At 40.2% G+C, this 19,086-nt stretch overlaps 1 protein-coding gene across 1 annotated transcript in view; it reads left to right on the top strand.

Annotated features, from left to right (window-relative positions):
- The window catches only part of PARP14 (poly(ADP-ribose) polymerase family member 14), a 50,760-nt gene extending 33,960 nt beyond the window's left edge, over window positions 1-16,800 (top strand). Inside the window, exons 11-17 of the mRNA XM_005547975.4 lie at window positions 252-314; window positions 635-802; window positions 4,760-4,966; window positions 5,048-5,647; window positions 6,945-7,078; window positions 13,757-13,931; window positions 14,254-16,800. Coding sequence (XP_005548032.3) covers window positions 252-314; window positions 635-802; window positions 4,760-4,966; window positions 5,048-5,647; window positions 6,945-7,078; window positions 13,757-13,931; window positions 14,254-14,543 — 1,637 coding nt within the window. The 3' untranslated portion in view covers window positions 14,544-16,800. The remainder of the gene's footprint in view (window positions 1-251; window positions 315-634; window positions 803-4,759; window positions 4,967-5,047; window positions 5,648-6,944; window positions 7,079-13,756; window positions 13,932-14,253) is intronic.
- Window positions 16,801-19,086: the final 2,286 nt, after the last annotated feature.

Genomic DNA, 19,086 nt, shown 5'->3' with positions numbered 1-19,086 from the left:
GAAGGAGGGTTTCTGTAGCCAAACTGGTTTTTATAACTTTTGCTTGTTAATTAATAACTTCTAAATTATGTTGACAGGGTTTTCCATAATTAATAATGTTTATTTTATGAAGTTTTCTTCTTTGTCATCAGCAATACCCAATTAGAGTATTCCTCAGATAATGGAGAATGCATTTAGATAATCTTTCTGATCCAAATATACCACAGTGGTTTTTTACTCATGTTTGTAATCATCTTGATTTTCTCATGTAGGGGTCTCCAAAGCAATTTTAGAATGTGCTGGACAAAATGTAGAAATGGAGTGTTCTCAGCAAGGTAAGGCACCTTCTATTTTTTGGTCCGGAGTTGTAATTGTATGGGAGGCTGTGGAGAGGCTGAGGAAAGACTTGGGGTTGGGGAGACAACACTCTAATTTTAAAATGATACATTTTACTAAACAATTTCAATCACAGAGACTTAGAAGTGAAAAGTAATCTCACAGTTAAAAAGTAAAGTCATACCATTCCATCAAAGATAGTATTTCAGGAGTTTTTTATTCACAAAATGCTTATTTGCCAAGTTACACATTTTGCTTTCTAAACAAATGATGGGTTCAACATCTACTAATTTTGCATCTTTTTGTTTGTGTTTCCCAGCTCAGCAGCACAAAAATGATTATATAATCACCGGAGGTGGATTTTTGAAGTGCAAGAATATCATTCATGTAATTGGTGGAAATGATGTCAAGAGTTCGGTTTCCTCTGTTTTGCAGGAGTGTGAAAAACAAAACTACTCATCAATTTGCCTCCCAGCCATTGGGACAGGTTTGTGGCCTCTGGCTGTCAAGGCTAAATCCCAAGGCGTCTACTTTCCCTTCCATTTGGAGCTGAGTGTGAATGTGATCAGTGCTGAGTCTGACCCAGGGCAGCAACCATTAAGCTAGGAGTGGACAGCTTCCTCCCCATAAGGCAACTCCCAAGGGAATGACAAAGCCTGTGGATAGTTTGAGTAAAAGAGGAACAAAACGCAGGAAACTGAAGAGAGTGTTAGAATGTTAGAGAGATAGAAAGAAGGGAAGGGGAAGTAAGGTGGGGAAGAGAAGGGAGAGAATGGAAAGGCCATCCCTCGTTCTCTTTCCTCAGTTACTTCACCTTTTTCCATTCCCTACATAGTCTCCATTATGCAGCCCTTAGCTTCCTCCTCTTTCCCCTCTCCATGGACAATCTTAGTACAACAACTTCCACCTCACTCTAGCTGATTCCCAGAGGAACACTTCCAGGCTTCAGCTCAACAGTCAGCTGTGTCACTTGGCCCCAGGGCATTTCTGTGTAGAAGCTTCTCAGTCACCAGAACCTAGTGGGTCAGAAACTCAACTCCCCACTTTCCTCTTTTCAGCCTACGTGCTTCTTTGATTTTCTTCTTTTCCTAAAACTATGTAATGACAGCGTGATTTTTCGTATATAAGGATGGCACTCTGGATTTATCATTAGTTAGGTGGGCTTTATTATTATTATTATTATACTTTAAGTTCTGGGGTCCATGTGCAGAATGTGCAGTTTTGTTACATAGGTGTTCTTTGAGCTCTTCAGGAATTCCTGCTTGGTCTCCTTCAGAGAGCTGGTCAGGGGAGGCATGCCTTTTTAGGCTTGAAGTGAACGGAGCTGCCTGGTTCCAGTGCGAGAATAGTCAGCATCAGATCTGTCATTCTATTGCTCAGGAATCTAAGTTTGAATCTCTTATGCTGGCATTCTAGGTTTTCCAGAAGGTTAGCCTCAAGAAACTTAATCTTCCTTGTCAATTTCTGGGCCTTCTTCTAACCCTCTGACCCATATCTGTAATTCTGTACCATTCCTTATAATGTTCTGAGATGGAATTCTATATCTATTTTACAACTTTTCTATTTCTAAAAGTATAATTTTTGATCCCTTTGTTTTCATTCCCCTTAGAGTATCATCTATTCCTAGCAGATTAGCCAACATTTCTCCTATCTCTCTCTATCAGTCATCTGTCTATCTATCTATCTATCTATCTATCTATCTATCTATCTATCTATCTATCTATCTATCCATCTATCTATGTATGTATCTATCTATCTATCATTTCTCTACTTACTTATCTTTTTTTTTTTTTTTTTTTTTTTGAGACGGAGTCTCGCTCTGTCACCCAGGCTGGAGTGCAGTGGCGCGATCTCAGCTCACTGCAAGCTCCGCCTCCCGGGTTCACGCCATTCTCCTGCCTCAGCCTCCCGAGTAGCTGGGACTACAGGCGCCCGCAACCGCGCCTGGCTAATTTTTTGTATTTTTAGTAGAGACGGGGTTTCACCGTGGTCTCGATCTCCTGACCTTGTGATCCGCCCGCCTCGGCCTCCCAAAGTGCTGGGATTACAGGCGTGAGCCACCGCGCCCGGCCTTACTTACTTATCTTTTAAGGACACCCGCCAATGACTCCTCAGTCTCTTGTCTCCATCTGCTTTTTTCTCTGAGCTCTAGTCTTGGGTTTCCACCTTCAAGTGATTTAGACCGAGAAAGCAGGCAGCTTAGGGGTGCCACAGACCTTCCCAAAGGAGTCCCTGGTAGAGTCAAAAGAAGAAACAAAGACAGAAGGTAGTTTTCATTTTGTATAAATATGTACACATTTGAGCATTTCTGGGCTGCTGCAATCCTGTCATTTCTTCCACTGACCTAGTTGCATTGCTGGTCTGCACAAATAAATCAGGGTTAGTGGGTTATCCTTGCACGTCCTCTTTACCTGTCTTTTTCACCACCTGAGCTGGTCCTGAGACTGATAGATGTGGAAGCTTTCTCTTTTAGTGGTGTATATGAGTTCAGTTAAGACTGTGATCAAGACAGCCTCTGGCAGTTAAAGGAGCCTCCTCCCTATTCCTTAGAGACCCCTGCATAAGAGGAGAGACTAGGTGGTCAGCAACACCTGTGATCACCTCAAGCTGAGCACAGACTCCAAACTCCCATTCCTTGTCATCTCCCCAAACCTGCCCTTCCTCTTATATCTCCAATCATGTGAAAAACATCACTTTCCATATAGAGTCCTTGACTCTACCCTCTTCATCACTGTAATCTTCATTAGCTTAGGAATTATTTGATTGAATGTTTACCGAGTGCCCGCATCTGCGAGGCACCATGTTTAGGCACTGGAGATAGAAAGATAACTAAGAAAAGGATCCAGTTCACAAAGAGCACTGAGCCCAGTGTGAGAGACAGGCATGCAAACAAACAACTGCAATGCAACATGAACCATGATATAGTGAAGGTATGTGTATGGCAAAAGAGGGAGAGGGAAAGGTTAAGGACAAACCCAGCTGGTCCCTATGTCCTCCTGACTTTACTTCCAAAATAGCTCCTCAATCCCTACTCTTCATTCTGGCCTCCTCTTTTTGTTCAGCTCTTGTCTTTTGACTAAGCTTTTAATACAGCCTCCTAACTAGACCTAGACTCCCCACTCCATGCTTCCTCCACACCCCTCCAGACTTATCTTCCTTAAAACTAGGTCTGTTCTGCATACATGCCAGGTCGAACATACACCCATTACATAGTTCTATCTGGCATAGCCTGTCCCTCAATTTTCCATATTTCACCTACTGATCACCTGCTCATCCCCACATATCACATCATCTGTGTTTTAGTAAGTGCCTAGTGAGTACCTAGCCAGTGATAGGATATGGCACATGTTTCTTGAAAGTGAATGAATGTAACTGAACTTGTCCATATAAACTCTTTCAAATACCATGGGAAAATTACAGCTTTGCAAAAGAGAATTTCCCTCTTTCTCTGATCATCTGATTTAAAAAGATTTGAACAACCCCCCTTGGTTAATTTTATGTGAGGTTTGTCTACATTCCCACAATTGTCAGCATAACCAAGTCAAAGAAGCCTACTCTTGTTCTGCAATAGTGTGGGCACCATCAACAACAATTAGCCAGGTGGGCTCTTAGTCTGTCACATCAGCTTGGCCAAGGAACTTTTACATTGCCCATCATGTGACTTTGCCAACTGTTATTCACATGGGACTGTTCCCACGGCTGGAAAGGGACTTTTCATGATCTTACCTAGGCTGTCACTTTCATGGCTTGAGAAGGAGGATATGGTGTATGCTGAAAATAGGGAACACTCTGCTCCAGGTAGCTACCTTGAATCCTGGTGGTCAGCTAAAATCTCACTGAGTGTGGAGGGAAAGCCTTCTTGAAGGCTTATAGATAACTTGTGTCTGAAAAATTATAGATTATAACAAATAGCCTATAGCACTGGGTGTCTTACTAAATTTTGCTTAGCTTAAATTAGGTTCCCAGAGATGTCTGGGAGAATAAGGATACATACATAAAATCAAGTGATGACTGATCCAAAAAAAGGTTTTCATCTTTAGAAAGTATTTTATGTCAACATATATTAGCATCTGCTTTTCATGAAATTTTGAGGACACTAGTGAGCTAAGAAGAAAAGCTGCTTGTGCTCTGTAATAGGAGATGAGGAACACAATGAGCTGGGATCAGCTGAATAGAGTAGATATGATTGTCAGACACCAAAAGTCAGACTTCTGGGTCCTTTGTTCATTGCCAGGCTGTGGGCTTCCTGACATCCTAGAACCAAAACCCTCATTGCATCTAGGACTTCAAAAGTGTTTGCTGATGCTTTGTTAGAAAATTCCACAATGATGAAAGAATTGAGGAGTGGGCATTTATTCTCTGAGCATTGGAAACCCTAATGTATTCCTTAGCCTTCCACTTAGGTCCTTTTGTCCTTCAGCAATTTTATTATTTGCTCTTCCAGGAAATGCCAAACAAGACCCAGAAAAGGTTGCTGAAGCCATAATTGATGCCATTGAAGACTTTGTCCAGAAAGGATCAGCCAAGTCTGTGAAAAAAGTTAAAGTTGTTATCTTTCTGCCTCAAGTACTGGATGTGTTTTATGCCATCATGAAGAAAAGAGAAGGGACTCAGGTTTCTTCCCAACAGTCTATGATGTCTAAACTTGCATGTGAGTTGTTTGCTTTTATGAAATGCATGTTCCTAACGTTGATGTCACATGAGAAATACATAATCTTCCTTTTCTTTTTAGCATTTTTGCGCATTTCAAAGCAACCTCCCAAAAAAGAGAATCATTTGGTTTTGGAAAAGAAAACAGAATCAGCAACTTTTCGGGTGTGTGGTGAAAATGTCATGTGTGTGGAACAAACTATCTCCTGGCTGCAAGACCTGATTGAAAAAGAACAGTGTCCTTATACCAGTGAAGATGAGTACATCAAATACTTTGATGAAAAGGAGTATCAGAAGTTGAAAGAGCTGCAGGAGAAGTTAAATATTAACATTTTCCTGGACAATAAGAGACCTTTGATTAAGGTTTTGGGAATTAGCAGAGATGTGATGCAGGCTAGAGATGAAATTGAGGCAATGATCAAGAGAGTTCGACTGGCCAAAGAACAGGAATCCCGGGCAGACTGTATCAGTGAGTTTATAGAATGGCGGTATAATGACAATAACACTTTTTATCGTTTTGACAAAATAACCAATCTGAAATTAGAGGATGCAAGAAGAGAAAAGAAAAAAGCTATTGATGTCAAAATTAATCATCAGCACTACACAGTGAACTTGAACACATACACTGCCACAGATGCAAAGGGCCTCAGTTTATCTGTTCAGCGCCTTGTGAAATCCGAAGGTGAGTTAAACATTCATACTTGTCATCTACTATTTCACACCTACTTTGGGCATAACACTATTTTGTACATACATCAGAATTTCAAATAGGAAAAAATTCATGTAACACTAATGAAATAAACTAGAAAATATGGCCTCTGAGCTTGAAGTGCTTACGTTATGGCCAGGAAAACCCAGAACGGATGTACCCAAAAGCCTGAAGATGACTATCTTCTTGGTAACAATAGTCAAATCTCACCTTTGTTCCCATCTTTACAGTTTATAAGCTTCCGAAAGCCAGTTGTGCTGAGGAGGTAATAGCTGCATCAATTAGGGGAAGGAAAACCATAGGCTTAAAGGAAAAGTGATGGCCCAAGGTTTTCTAGAACAAAAGGGCAAAGGGAAAAACAGAAAGGAAAGCCTGGTCAGAGGGTGGACCCTCTCTGTGTCTGACTGATAATCCAGGGAGGATCGGGAGCCTGTAGGAACTTCTCCCAGAAGTCACCTCTACCGAGAGCAAAAGGTTCCTTGACGCACATGACAGGAAGCAGGCTTCAGATTCTCTGAACAGATCTACTCTCCAAGAAGGGAATGCCTGTCTTGTGTAGGCAGCCATTCCCACCTTCGAACCAGATTAAGTCCCCCTTGAAAACAGGTAAATTAGCTTCCATTACACCATATTTATCTCTTGTGAGATCAGTGTGAACAGATTCCTAACACTCTGAGCAACCCTTGGAAAATAATAAATCACATATAGTATTCTGCTTAGCAGCGGAGGAGACAGAGCTGTCACCACAGCCTATCACATAGCAAAATCTGCCACCCAACTGCCTCTTAAAGATGCTATGAAGAATAATGAAAAAATAGATGTGGAGTGCCTGTGGTGGTGATGGTGAGGCGTTCTGGCAAAAATCCATGCATAAACAAAACGGCAACTACTTAGAACACTGTAGGGAAATAATTTATTGTTAGATTGTGACTATTAGAGATTGAACCGAAAACACAGATGAGTTATACTGCACCAACAGTTCTCAAATCGTAGTATGATCCAAACTTAGGAGGCAGACACACAGGCTCTGCTCCTCAGAGATGCTGATTCGGTTGATCTGTAGCTTTCCTTTTATTTTGGTTTAACAAGCATTCCAGTTGGTTCTCATGTAGGTTGTCTGTCGTTCATGCTTTGAAAAGCGTTCTCCTAGAAAGATAAGGAACTTTTTGAATGCGTAGGATTGGAAGATAGTAACACAAGAACACAGATACTAAATTTTCCAGAGTGTACCGGGGATGTACGAGGGCATCCTCAAATGTCTCCTTTGCAGTTGACATCCCTGCACACTGGAGTGATATGAAGCAGCAGAATTTCTGTGTGGTGGAGCTGCAGCCTCGTGATCCTGAGTACAACACAGTGGCAAGCAAGTTTAATCAGACTTGCGCACACTTCAGAATAGAGAAGGTAAGCCTTCTGCTGAAATGTGGTTTCTGAATGGTGGAAATAAGTTCTGTCATGGTCCTATATAAAATGTATTTTCATTCACTTCCTATCACATTTTTTAACCCAGAATTAGAATTTTTATGGTAATTAGTAGATTCTAGATTCTACTCATGTGACTATAATTACTGAGGCATTAAGATTCTTGTGTCAGTGTAATATTCAGTTGTAATATGATAGAACACTAAAGACATAGATTTACTTTGTGAAGCAAGCTAATACAAATGCAAAGATATGGCTTTAAAATTGGATTTGATAACTAGCAAATTCCACAGAGAGCCATGTAGAGGCTCCTCCTCAGATCAGGACCATGTTACTCTGCCCCACTATTCACAGGTCAACAGTGCTTCCTTGATAAAGCCAGCAGCCCTTTCCTTGTTTATCATCATTGTTTTGGGCAGGTGAGTGTGATGATTCGTGCCTGTAGTCCCAGCTGTTGGGAGGCTGAGGTGGAAGGATGGCACAAGCCCAGGAGTTTGAGGCCAGTCTGGGTAACATAGCGCAATCCTGCTCTCAAATAAAAACAACCGATTATTTTGGCATCTTCTTCCATTTTTAAACATTATTGATACTGCTCTTTGAAATTATATTTTTCCTTGACTTTCTCTAGCAATATTATTATGAGTTTTCTTTTCCTTGACCAATTTTCTTTTCATTATCGCAGGTACTGTTTCTCTTCCAAACCCCTAATTCTAGCTTTATTCATGCTACTTATGCTTAAAGGGTCTTTTGTCTCTGTACCTCACCAGGGAATATTTTTACCCTTCTTGGATTCAACTATTAGTTCAATGTCGATAGCTCCCAAATCAACATTACCAACCTGGGTCTTTGACTCAAATTCTAGGACATACTCCCAGTGGCCTAAAAAATCTCCACTTGAGGCCGGGTGCAGTGGCTCACGCCAGTAATCCCAGCACTTTGGGAGGCCGAGGCCGGTGGATCACGAGGTCAGGGGTTCAAGACCACCCTGGCGAAGATGGTGAAACTGCGTCTCTACTAAAACTACAAAAATTAGCTGGGCACGTTGGCAGGCGCCCGTAATCCCACCTACTCGGGAGGCTGAGGCAGGAGAATCGCTTGAACATGGGTGGTAGAGATCGCAGTGAGCCGAAATCATGCCACTGCACTCTAGCCTGGTCGACAGAGTGACTCCATCTCAAAAAGAAAAAAAAAATCTCCACTTGAATATCTAACTGCAAAATCAACTTCTCTAAAATCTAATGCATCATAGGTATGTAATTCTCTTTCCCTTTCCTTCCTCTTTTCTGTTTTTGGTTCTGCCACTTTCTGAGTAAAGCCAGAGATCTTTGATCCGCCATAACAAGTCTGCCAGGAAGACCTGCATTTTCTTTCTTTGCAAATTTTTCTTACTCTCTATTTGAACTGCCAACACTGTTTATTCATGTAGTTAAGCACATAATAATTCAAAAAGATTTAAAGTGCTCTGCAAAGATGTAGACTATACCTTCAGATAAAGTAAATAGACAAAGAAAATGGATAAAGAGAAAAGAATGGCAGGGAAAATAAGATAATACAGAGGTACTACTAGTTCTCAAAAATACATAACATGAGGTTACCAATTTGTCTCTGAGTTTCCTAGCAGACTAAGCAAGAAGTAAACATTCAGCTACAAGACTCATAATGTCCATAAATGAAAAAGAAAACCATTTGATAAGGAGGTTCACAGCTCCTCACAATACTGAGACTGACTCCTGAGAGGTTTCTCTTGTGAATCAAGTACTAGAGAATATCCTCAACATCATCCTCACAATAAATTCAGCATCAGCTTTTACACCACTGTCTTTTATAATGTAAAACTGGTTGAACAAAATCGATGCCTGATTGAATGAAAACAATTCTATGAGGCACCAAGACAATGTGATTCAAGTACACAGCTCTATCATGGTCTATTTCTGAGATAACAAGCAAGTCTCACTCCAAGTATCAATTACTGCTAACTGGTAGTGGCTGACTGGCACATTGTGATGAGATGCTAAGTTTAGATTGAGCAAGAATGAATGTTCTGGTTGACGAGCAATATCTATAGTGGGCCCTATGGATGCCTGCTGCATATTGGCAGACCTTGGCCAGAGAATTGATTTCAACACTTTTTTACAGTGAAACCTTTTTTTTTTTTTTCAATAAAATCTTATGTGAAATCCCAGTGTGTGAACCAGATAAAAGCAGGGGTGTCAGTAGTACTTAAGGCACCTCCAGGGAGGTCCCTAGAATTGTGAAAATAACATGAAAAATGGGTGGTCTTTCATCCTCTATGACTATTAAGTCTTATGATTAAGGTTTTTAATATCCATAAGCCTTCCACTTAGATTCAACAATTTTGCCACTTTTGCTTTCTCTGCCTGTCTGTTTTTGCTGAAGCATTTGAAGGTAAGTTGCAGACATCATGATACTCCTATTTTAGCAAGTATCTCCCAATTAAAGACATTCTCCTAAATTATGACAATGCCATTATCCCAATTAAAAACTTAACATTAATTCAGTAATATCCAATATACAGTCCATATTCTTTCCCCCTCCCCACCCGAGACAGAGTCTTGCTCTTTCGCCCAGGCTGGAGTGCAGTGACGTGATCTTGGCTCACTGCAACCTCTGCCTCCTGGTCGCAAGCGATTCTCCTGCCTCAGCCTCCTGAGTAGCTGAGATTACAGGGGCCCACCACCACACCTGGCTAATTTTTTGTGTGTGTTTTTAGTAGAGATAGGGTTTCACCATGTTGGCCAGGCTGGTCTCAAACTCCTCACCTCAAGTGATCCCTCCGCCTCGGCCTCCCAAAGTGTTGGGATTACCGGCGTGAGCCACCACGTCTGGCCCCAGTCCATATTCTAATTTTTCCAATTGTTCAAAAAAATCTCTTATAACTCCCCCTCCCCCACCCCAGTCTGAGTTCACACACTGTTTGGACATTATGTCTCCTTTGTGTCTTCTAATATAGAATAGTACTCTTGCATTTAAAAAAGTATTTTTCATGACACTGAATTTTTTAGAGTTTAAGCCAATTGTGTTGTAGAATGTATCACATTCTGGATCTGTCATGCCTTGATTTTTGTGGAAGAATCCATGCCAGTTTTATAGATTCTAGACTTATCTGATTCTTGGTAATATCATTTATTTCTCTATCCTCTTTATTTCTGGTAAGCTGAGTTAGGTTGAAAGATTTGAATAAATTCAGATAAATATTTTTTGCAAGAATACTTCATAGGTGATACATCACATCAGGAACCTCAGATGGTAAGGCCATCCCACTATTAATGATGCTAAGTTTGATCGCTAGTCAAGTTGGTGACCACCATATCTCTCCACTGGAATCAGTAGATTATCTGTAGGATGAAACTTCGTCAGCATATGAGTATCCTGTTCCCCAACAACCTTGTACTGATTGATTTTCACTTCCATTGATGATCCTTGCCTGAATCCATCATTACACTGGAGGTTGCAGGATGGTGATTTTCTAATTCTGTCATTCCTTCTATATAGGTTATTTGGCATTTTTTTTAAAGAATAAATGTTCTTTTTTTTCCTGATTTTAAAAAAAAATCAGTATGTTATATTTAATTACAGTGATTATTCTGTTAGATGTACAAATTATCCTACATTTGGCTGGCAGGAAGTTGACTCCCATGTCTTTTAATGACCCCATTTATCTTTGAGCATTTCTTTACTTTTTGCCATGAGATTTGTCTTGCTCACCCTGTACTTTCCTTGTCTCGTGCCTGGAATCAGACATTTTTCTAAGAAGCCCTGTTACCTTTTAGTGGGGAATGGTAGTGAGAAACCAAGAGTTGTGTGTTGTGTGTGTTCACTGCTATTGAGGTGTTGTTGCTTCCAGGGTCTTTTGTGGCTAGAGCTAAGAAAATCGTGAACTCGTGTTTATGTTTTCTTTTCTTTTTTTTTTTTTTGAGGCAAAGGTGTGCTCTGTCATTCCAGCTAGAGTGCATCGGCGTGATCACAGCTTACTGCAGCTTCCAACTCCTGGGCTCAAGCAATCCCCACCACCCAGACTCTAGAGTAGCTGGGGCTACAGGCACATGCCACCACACCTTTTTTTGTGTGTGTGTGGAGATGAAGTCTGTGTTATCCAGGCTGGTTTCAAACTTTTGACTTCAAAAGTGCTGGGATTCACCCACCTCAGTCTCTCAAAGTGCCAGGATTACAAGTGTGAGCCACAGCACCCAGCCATATTCATGTTTTCAATTGAAATTTAATGTTGAAACATTTTTTCTTAATATCTTAATATTTTATGTCATTTTGTGTATAATAGAAATTTTGGCTTTTAATAATAGTACATTCTTGTTTCATCCTATAGAATACATAAAATTGTTTCAAAATTATCATACCAAAATTATTATCAATATTAAAATAGCTATGCCAGCTTTCTTTTGGTTATTGTTAGCATGTTATGGTATATCTTTTCACATTCTTTTTCTTTTAATCTTTTAATAACTGTATATTTAAGATGTATCTCTTGGTAGCAACATATACTTGAGTTTTGCTTTTTCATCATCCAGTCTGACAATCTTTATCTTTAACTGGAGTACTTAATCTTACTTACTGTACTTACTGATATGTTTGGGTTTAAATGTACCATATTAATCTTTGTTTTCTATTTGTAATATCTATTCTTTGTTCTTTTTTATCTTTTCCTGGTTTCTTTTGTATTATTTCTATTTCATTTTCACCCCTATTATGTTGTTGGTTATACATTCTAATTCTTTCATTGCTTATCCTAGAGACTATAACATGCATCCTTGACTTACTGAACTGTAATGTAAATTAGTACATCCATCATTTCCCAGACAATGGAAAGACCTTTGAATACTTTAAACCTTATTTATCTCTCTTTTGCTTTTTGTATGGCTTTTAACATGCATTTTAATTCTATTTATATTTGAAACCCAATGAAACATTTTTGTCTATATTTATTTACATGTACCAACATATTTATCATTTATTTCCAGAGTCCTTCAATTCTTCCTATATTTCCACGCTTCCATCTGGGATAATTTTTCATCTAGATGTAGTATTTCTTCCAATGCAGATCTGGTAGTGATGAATTCTCTCAGTTTTTATTTATCTGAAAATATCTTTATTTCTCTTTCATTCTTTGAAGGATATTTTTACTGGGCATAGAATTTTAGATGGCAATTATTTTCTTTCAGCACTTCGAAGAAATTATTGTCTTCTATGTTACTGTTTCATCGTACTTCCCTTCTCTCTACAGTCTTAGCTCATCAAATCTTTGATGCCTTCAGATAGACTTTTCTCCTTCTCTAGCTCTTCTAGTAGTTGTTGGTGAGAGGTTGGTCTGATAAAAGTAATCTACCCTGGCTAGACATCTGCTGCTAATAATAAACTTACTAAATAAAGTTTAAGATTTATTTGTAATTTTTTTTTACCTTAGAATTTATCCCATAAAAAATATAGAATCAGGTAAAAAAAATTACTTGACATAATTATTTTAAAAGTTTTTAAAGGGTAAGAAACAACCTTTTTAAATTTAAGGATTAACAGACTAAGAAATTGAGAATTATTTCAAAACTCAAAAAATATTGAAGGCTTTAAAAATGAGTGAGATAAAATTTAAGGTAAATGAAATAAAATGAATGTAGGCATTTTGAAGATTAGAAATTTAGCCGTAGATAAAGAATACAAAGGAAAAATAATTTTAAAATCATAAACCAGATCAACAAAATATATGCTAATGCTGAGACTTTGAATTAGAGTGCAAAAATTGTATCTTAATTAAAAAGAGAAAACCCAAAACTGGAAAACAAACAAACAAACAAACAAAAAAACCAGATGATGGCAGGTAATAGTGTTAAGCCTGAGAGTTCTCCAAAATGGAAAACATTCTGACAACATGGGCAATATGGAACCTTTACCTTGTGCCTTTCCATGAGGGACTTTGGCCACCTTTATCCACCCTTCAGTCTTCCCAGGACAGCTTTATGAAACTGCTACTACTTGGTGATTAGGGGAGTTTAGAAGTAGAACTGCAACCCAGGACCCAAGCAGTTTCCAGCACCGCCCTGGAGGCCACTGCCTAAAGAGATGGTGAAAGCATGGCCACTTTGGTCTACAACATTCAAGATTCAGGCTCCACTCTTCCAACTGGACCAGAGATTTTCATTAGTTAATTTCATTCTTGCCTAGATACTCTGTTGCTTCTCTTACTGTAAGTACACAGCTAGGTCAACCAGTATCCCAGAAGGACTAAGGTGGTGAGAGGCAGAGTGCAAAGCAAGGTGGACACGGCAACAGGAGCAGTCATTAGAGTACATGTAAAAAGCAGGAGTTGCAGAAGTTGGGCCAGCAGAATTCATGTCATGAGTACTTAAAATCCTAAATCTTGTTTGCGCTCATGCGGTACATAGAAGATGTTAAAAATTAAACCAACATTCTTCCCATTGCCTGGTTTTATGAAACACTGGATCTAAAAAGATTTCGGAATGCAGAAAGCTGCCATCTGGCATTGGATTTTCTGTTTAGTGTGCTTTTATTTATGAAACATAGTGATCATGTTTCATTTGCTGTATATATGAAACATAGTGATCATGTTTCATTTGCTGTATATTGGCAAGTGTTCTTGGAACTGGCAGAATATTTTTCTTTATTAATTTGCAGATTGAGAGGATCCAGAATCCAGATCTCTGGAATAGCTACCAGGCAAAGAAAAAAACCATGGATGCCAAGAACGGCCAGACAATGAACGAGAAGCAGCTCTTCCATGGGACAGATGCCGGCTCCGTGCCATACGTCAATCGAAATGGCTTTAATCGCAGCTATGCTGGAAAGAATGGTAAGGAAGCGAGTGATCTGGCTGCTTGGAATGAGGCATCAGCCATGAGAGCCTGAGTTGGCTGGGACCATGTGGATTCATTGCGGTCCCCCATCATTGATGGCCATGTTGCAGCCCGAGTTTCAGGGTAGGACTCACTATATTTCATCCCAAAGGGGACTGACTGGCCCTTCTAGGTAGAAAAATTGATGATTAAAAGTGAAAAGCACAGAAAAAAAAATTTTAAGAGAGGCTTTAGAAATAACATTATTTAACAGATTGGGCCAACATATCAAATTTTACATTAAATTGAAATCCTTAAAAATGGTTTTTCTTTTCACAGCTGTGGCATATGGAAAGGGGACCTATTTTGCTGTCAATGCCAATTATTCTGCCAATGATACGTACTCCAGACCAGATGCAAATGGGAGAAAGCATATGTATTATGTGCGAGTGCTTACTGGAATCTATACACACGGAAATCAATCATTAATTGTGCCTCCTTCAAAGAACCCTCAAAATCCTACTGACCTGTATGACACTGTCACAGATAATGTGCAACATCCAAATTTATTTGTGGTATTTTATGACTACCAAGCATACCCAGAGTACCTTATTACTTTTAGAAGATAATGTTTTGGTATCCTTCTCACAAAATATTATCCATTTGTACATATCTAGTTGTAAAAAAAGTTTTAGGTTTTTTTATTCCTCTTAACAGATTTTTCCTAATATCCAAGGATCATTCTTTGTCACTGAAGTCAGTCTTTCTTCAGCTTCTCGTTCGTAATGGAAATGAACTTATCTTGAGACCTAATAACTTGGAGAATTTAAATGAGATAATGCAGTTGCAACTGTGTGTCCACAAGTATGGACATCAAATCTGTGGGAAAAGAACAGGTTTGTATTTTCAGGAAGGAGAGAATAACAATCTTACAGACAGAGGGCACAGCTAAGCACAGCTGCCACTGCGGGAGACAGCCGGCCCCACGTCAGGATGCCATAGTGCTGTGGGGAGCACAGTATTACCAAGTGGGTAGGGCTTCTGTCTTCTCTGGGAGCAGGGATGGTATCTTAGTCATATTGTTTTCCTTGGGATGAGGTCTGTGCCTGATGTACAATGGATACTCCATAAATGTTTGATAAACCAATGAAGAACGAAAAAAAGCCTAGTCAGGCTCCTATCCAAAGTCGGAACTATCTCTTTAACATTCTAACATTCTTGACTTACTGTCACTTTACCTCAAATTGAACAGATTCCATGATGGGAACTTCATTCTCCCCAAACTAGCCAGTGACATGTGGGACAGCTCTGGCCAGGGCTCTGGGACTGCAGTGTACTTTCCCTGCATGGTCCAGGAGCTGTGATGTGGCTGTGGTCTAGGGGAATCCTGCCCCATGGAGTTGCGCCGCACAACCCTGGCTCCAGTTGCCAGAAGGCTCTTTTTAATGTTGAACCAAAATGTGCCTTCTTTTTTTTGAGACAGAGTTTCACTCTTGTTGCCCAGGCTGGAGTGCAATGGCGCGATCTCGGCTCACTGCAGCCTCTGCCTCCCAGGTTCAAGCGATTCTCCTGTCTCAGCCTCCCAAGTAGCTGGGATTACAGGCATGTGCCAACACACCTGGCTAATTTTGTATTTTTAGTAGAGATGAGGTTTCTCCATGTTGGCCAGGCTGGTCTTGAACTCCCAACCTCAGGTAATCCGCCCGCCTCAGCCTCCCAAACTGCTGGGATTACAGGTGTGAGCCACCGCGGCCGGCCAGTGTGCCTTCTTATAGTGTCTACTCATTGGTCTTTGTTCTGCCAGTGATAACAATGGGATAACGCCTGCTACACAACTTCACTGTGAAACCCTTCTCCTGTGCTGAGATTAAACAAACTCTAAGATTATTAAATAGTATATTTTCCTTGATAGCCTAACTTTTGATGTCTTATGTATAAATAAACCAAAGGAAGTGAGCAGTCATATTGCTAATCTGCTAACTCATATCTATTGAATGATAAAGTTTTAAAAGTTTCCCCAGGTAAGTTTAAGATTCAAACACCATCTATTGAGCACGTAGATTGTGTGCCAGGTAGTAAAATAGGGGCTTTCACACACATTGTCTCAATTCCTCAAACAATCCTGTGAGGTAAGAATTCTCTCTGCATTTGAAACTTGAGGAAACATGCTCAGAGTGCAAGAAGCTTCCTTGCCTGAGATCACCTAAGCAGGAACCCTCAGAGCCAGCAACTGAATCTTGGTCCCTGTGATGTCAAGTCCACTGCTCTTCCCACTGCAGAACATGGCCTCTAGATTAATGCCACTGATTCAGGAACATCTCCAACAGTCTTGAAATACCCCCATCTTCCCTTGTTGTTTTTTTCCTTCTGGCTTCTTCTATTATAGTCTCTTTATTTGAAACTCTGTAGGCCAAGGCCAGAGCTGATACCGACACGGAGCCAGTGCAGATAGCACATCAGATGCTAGGGGTCACTGGGAGGATTAAGGGATTTAATCTGCTAGGAACACCTGTACTTGAAGTGGAGGAGGTTAGGCGGCCACAGTTGCTGCTTCATTAACATAGAGGTTTTGGATTTTTTTCTCTTGTGGTTTGTTTTTTAAGTGGATTGGCAGACTCCTTATTGCTTAAGAGTGGCTTTCTAGGCAGGCCACTGGCATCTGAATTCATCATTGACAATAAATGTAAGAAATTGGAATAAAAAAGAGAGACCCGCTGTTATTTGCTTTTGTTCTCCAATGGTTTGGTTAACTCAGGGTAAGGCTGAGTATCAGGGTATATCGCACCGAAGAATAACAATCCATTCAGTAATGTTATAGTTATCCTCAATCTAAACATGTTAACTGTCATTTTCCTCCTTTTCAAATAAAATACTGGAAAACTGTCATTTAATGGTAAACATTTTTATCTTAAAGGGCAAATATGGGGGGGCTTAATGATAAACACAGACCACTGCTGATAATAATAATAATTTAAAACCACAATTAAGTATGACAGCATGAAGGGATGCTCAGTGTATTAATATTTGGCTGAAAATTACAGGAAGGGGCATGATACAGCCATAGTTCAGTGAATCTGAAGGGCTTATTGACCCCAGCAAGTAGCCCCGGCTGAAACAAGTCCACTTTGCACCTGTGATAGGTCTTGGTTGTTTACTCTAGGGTCAGAAATTCTCTTTTTTGGTATTTGGATCACCTGAGGTGTTTGCTGAACCTCCAAGCTCTGGCCTCGTCCCAAAGGAGTCAGATTCTCTAGCACTAGAGTGGTTCCCAGGAATCTGCATTTTGGGCAAGCACCTCAAATAATTCTGGTATCTCTGACACCCAGAGCCACTATAAAATGTTCATGGACCTCAGGCACTTTTGCCATTGTGGGCCCTTTATTGCATAAAAAAATTAAATATAATTTGTAACTGCATTGACATGAACACAAATGAAGTCGAGCCTGGATTATATATTTTGTTCCTGATTTTAAAAGAAACTAAAAATCTTTGTGGCCTCCTAAAAGATTCGTGGGCCCTAGCCATTGTCTACTGCACCTAATGGATAAGGCAGCCTGCTGCTGCTCCCTTGATTCTGTGACATTAGGGGGAAGGCTGAGCTTTTATTTATTTTTTATTCTTTTAAGGATAGAGGTTTTACTATGTTGCATGAGTTGGGCTCAAGCAATCTCCCTGGCTCAGCTGGGATTACAGGCACATTCGGCTGGGTTTGTATTCTTTGGCGCCCAGGCTGGAGTTCAATGGTGTGATCTCGGCTCAGCGCAACCTCCGCCTACTGGGGAGGCTGAGGCAGGCAGATCACGTGGTCAGGAGTTTGAGACCAGCATGGCCAATATGGTGAAACACCGTCTCTACTAAAAAAAAAAAAAAAAAAAAAAAAAAATTAGCTGGGCATGGTGGTGTGCAACTGTAATTCCAGCTATGCCTCAAGCGATTCTTCTGCCTCAGCCTCCCGAGTAGCTGGTACTGCAGGCGTGTGCCACCACACCTGGCTAATTTTGCATTTTTAGTAGAGACGGGGTTTCACCATGTTGGCCAGGCTGGTCTCAAACTCCTGACCTCAGGTGATCTGCCCGCCTTGGCCTTCCAAAGTGCTGGGATTACATGTGTAAGCCACGGCACCCAGCTGAGGTTCTCTTTAATCAATGATTTCACTTGCTCAGTCAGCTTACCTGTGAAATGCAGGATGAAAAGGGACACAGCTACCATGGTGGCTGACAGCCCCCCTTTCACTCTCTTTTCTCACATCATTCTCTGCAGATAGTCAGAACCTCTTGCTGCCTTACGGTCTCTATGAAATCAGGAAATTATCCCCCATAATCTGTTTCATACCATAGAAATCCATGCACAACAATGTGTTAACTCTTCTCCCAGGTCTCAGCATCTCAAATATTTAACTCTAATTGAATTAAATGTTTTGTCTCAAAATGCCTTGTAAACTTTCCTGACCCCAACCTACACTAAAAAATACATTTTATATCAGGCCCAATACATACACAGATGTAACTGAAAAGTTTTATGAGATATACTTACCCTGAAATATTTTTCATGAAAGGTTTCCTGAAATAATAGAGTATTCCAATTCAGTGAAATTATTTATTCCATTTAAAAACAGAAAACAAAAAACGCTGGTCTCTGTAATCCCAGAACTTTGGGAGGCTGAGGCAGGCAGATCACGTGGTCAGGAGTTCGAGACCAGCATGGCCAATATGGTGAAACCCCGTCTCTACTAAAAAAAAAATACAAAAATTAGCTGGGCATGGTGGTGTGCACCTGTAATTCCAGCTACTCAGGAGGCTGAGAGAATCGCTTGAACCCGGGTGGCAGAGGTTGCAGTGAGCGGAGATCGGGCCACTGCACTGTTGCATGGGCGACAGAGCGACACTCCACCTCAAAACAAAAAACCAAAACAGAACAAAAAAACAAAAAACGCTGGTCTCACCTGCTACAACGATTTTATAATAGGTCACTATCTGCAGTTTGAAAAAGTGGTCAAAGGAGTAGCAAGCATAAAAAGTAAAATATCTGTAGTAAATGATGTCTATTTCTGCAATAGGAATATACCAAAAATAACAGCTACCTTATCTTTGGCCACATTCTCTGTCCCAATGTACTTGATGAGGTATTGTCAATAAGGTCTCATTTTTATTATTCACTCATTCAAATATTTAA

This window comes from Macaca fascicularis, chromosome 2, assembly GCF_037993035.2.
Source record: "Macaca fascicularis isolate 582-1 chromosome 2, T2T-MFA8v1.1".
NCBI lineage: Eukaryota > Metazoa > Chordata > Mammalia > Primates > Cercopithecidae > Macaca > Macaca fascicularis.
Note: the sequence above shows the minus strand (reverse complement) of the source record. Positions and strands in the feature narration are given on the sequence as shown.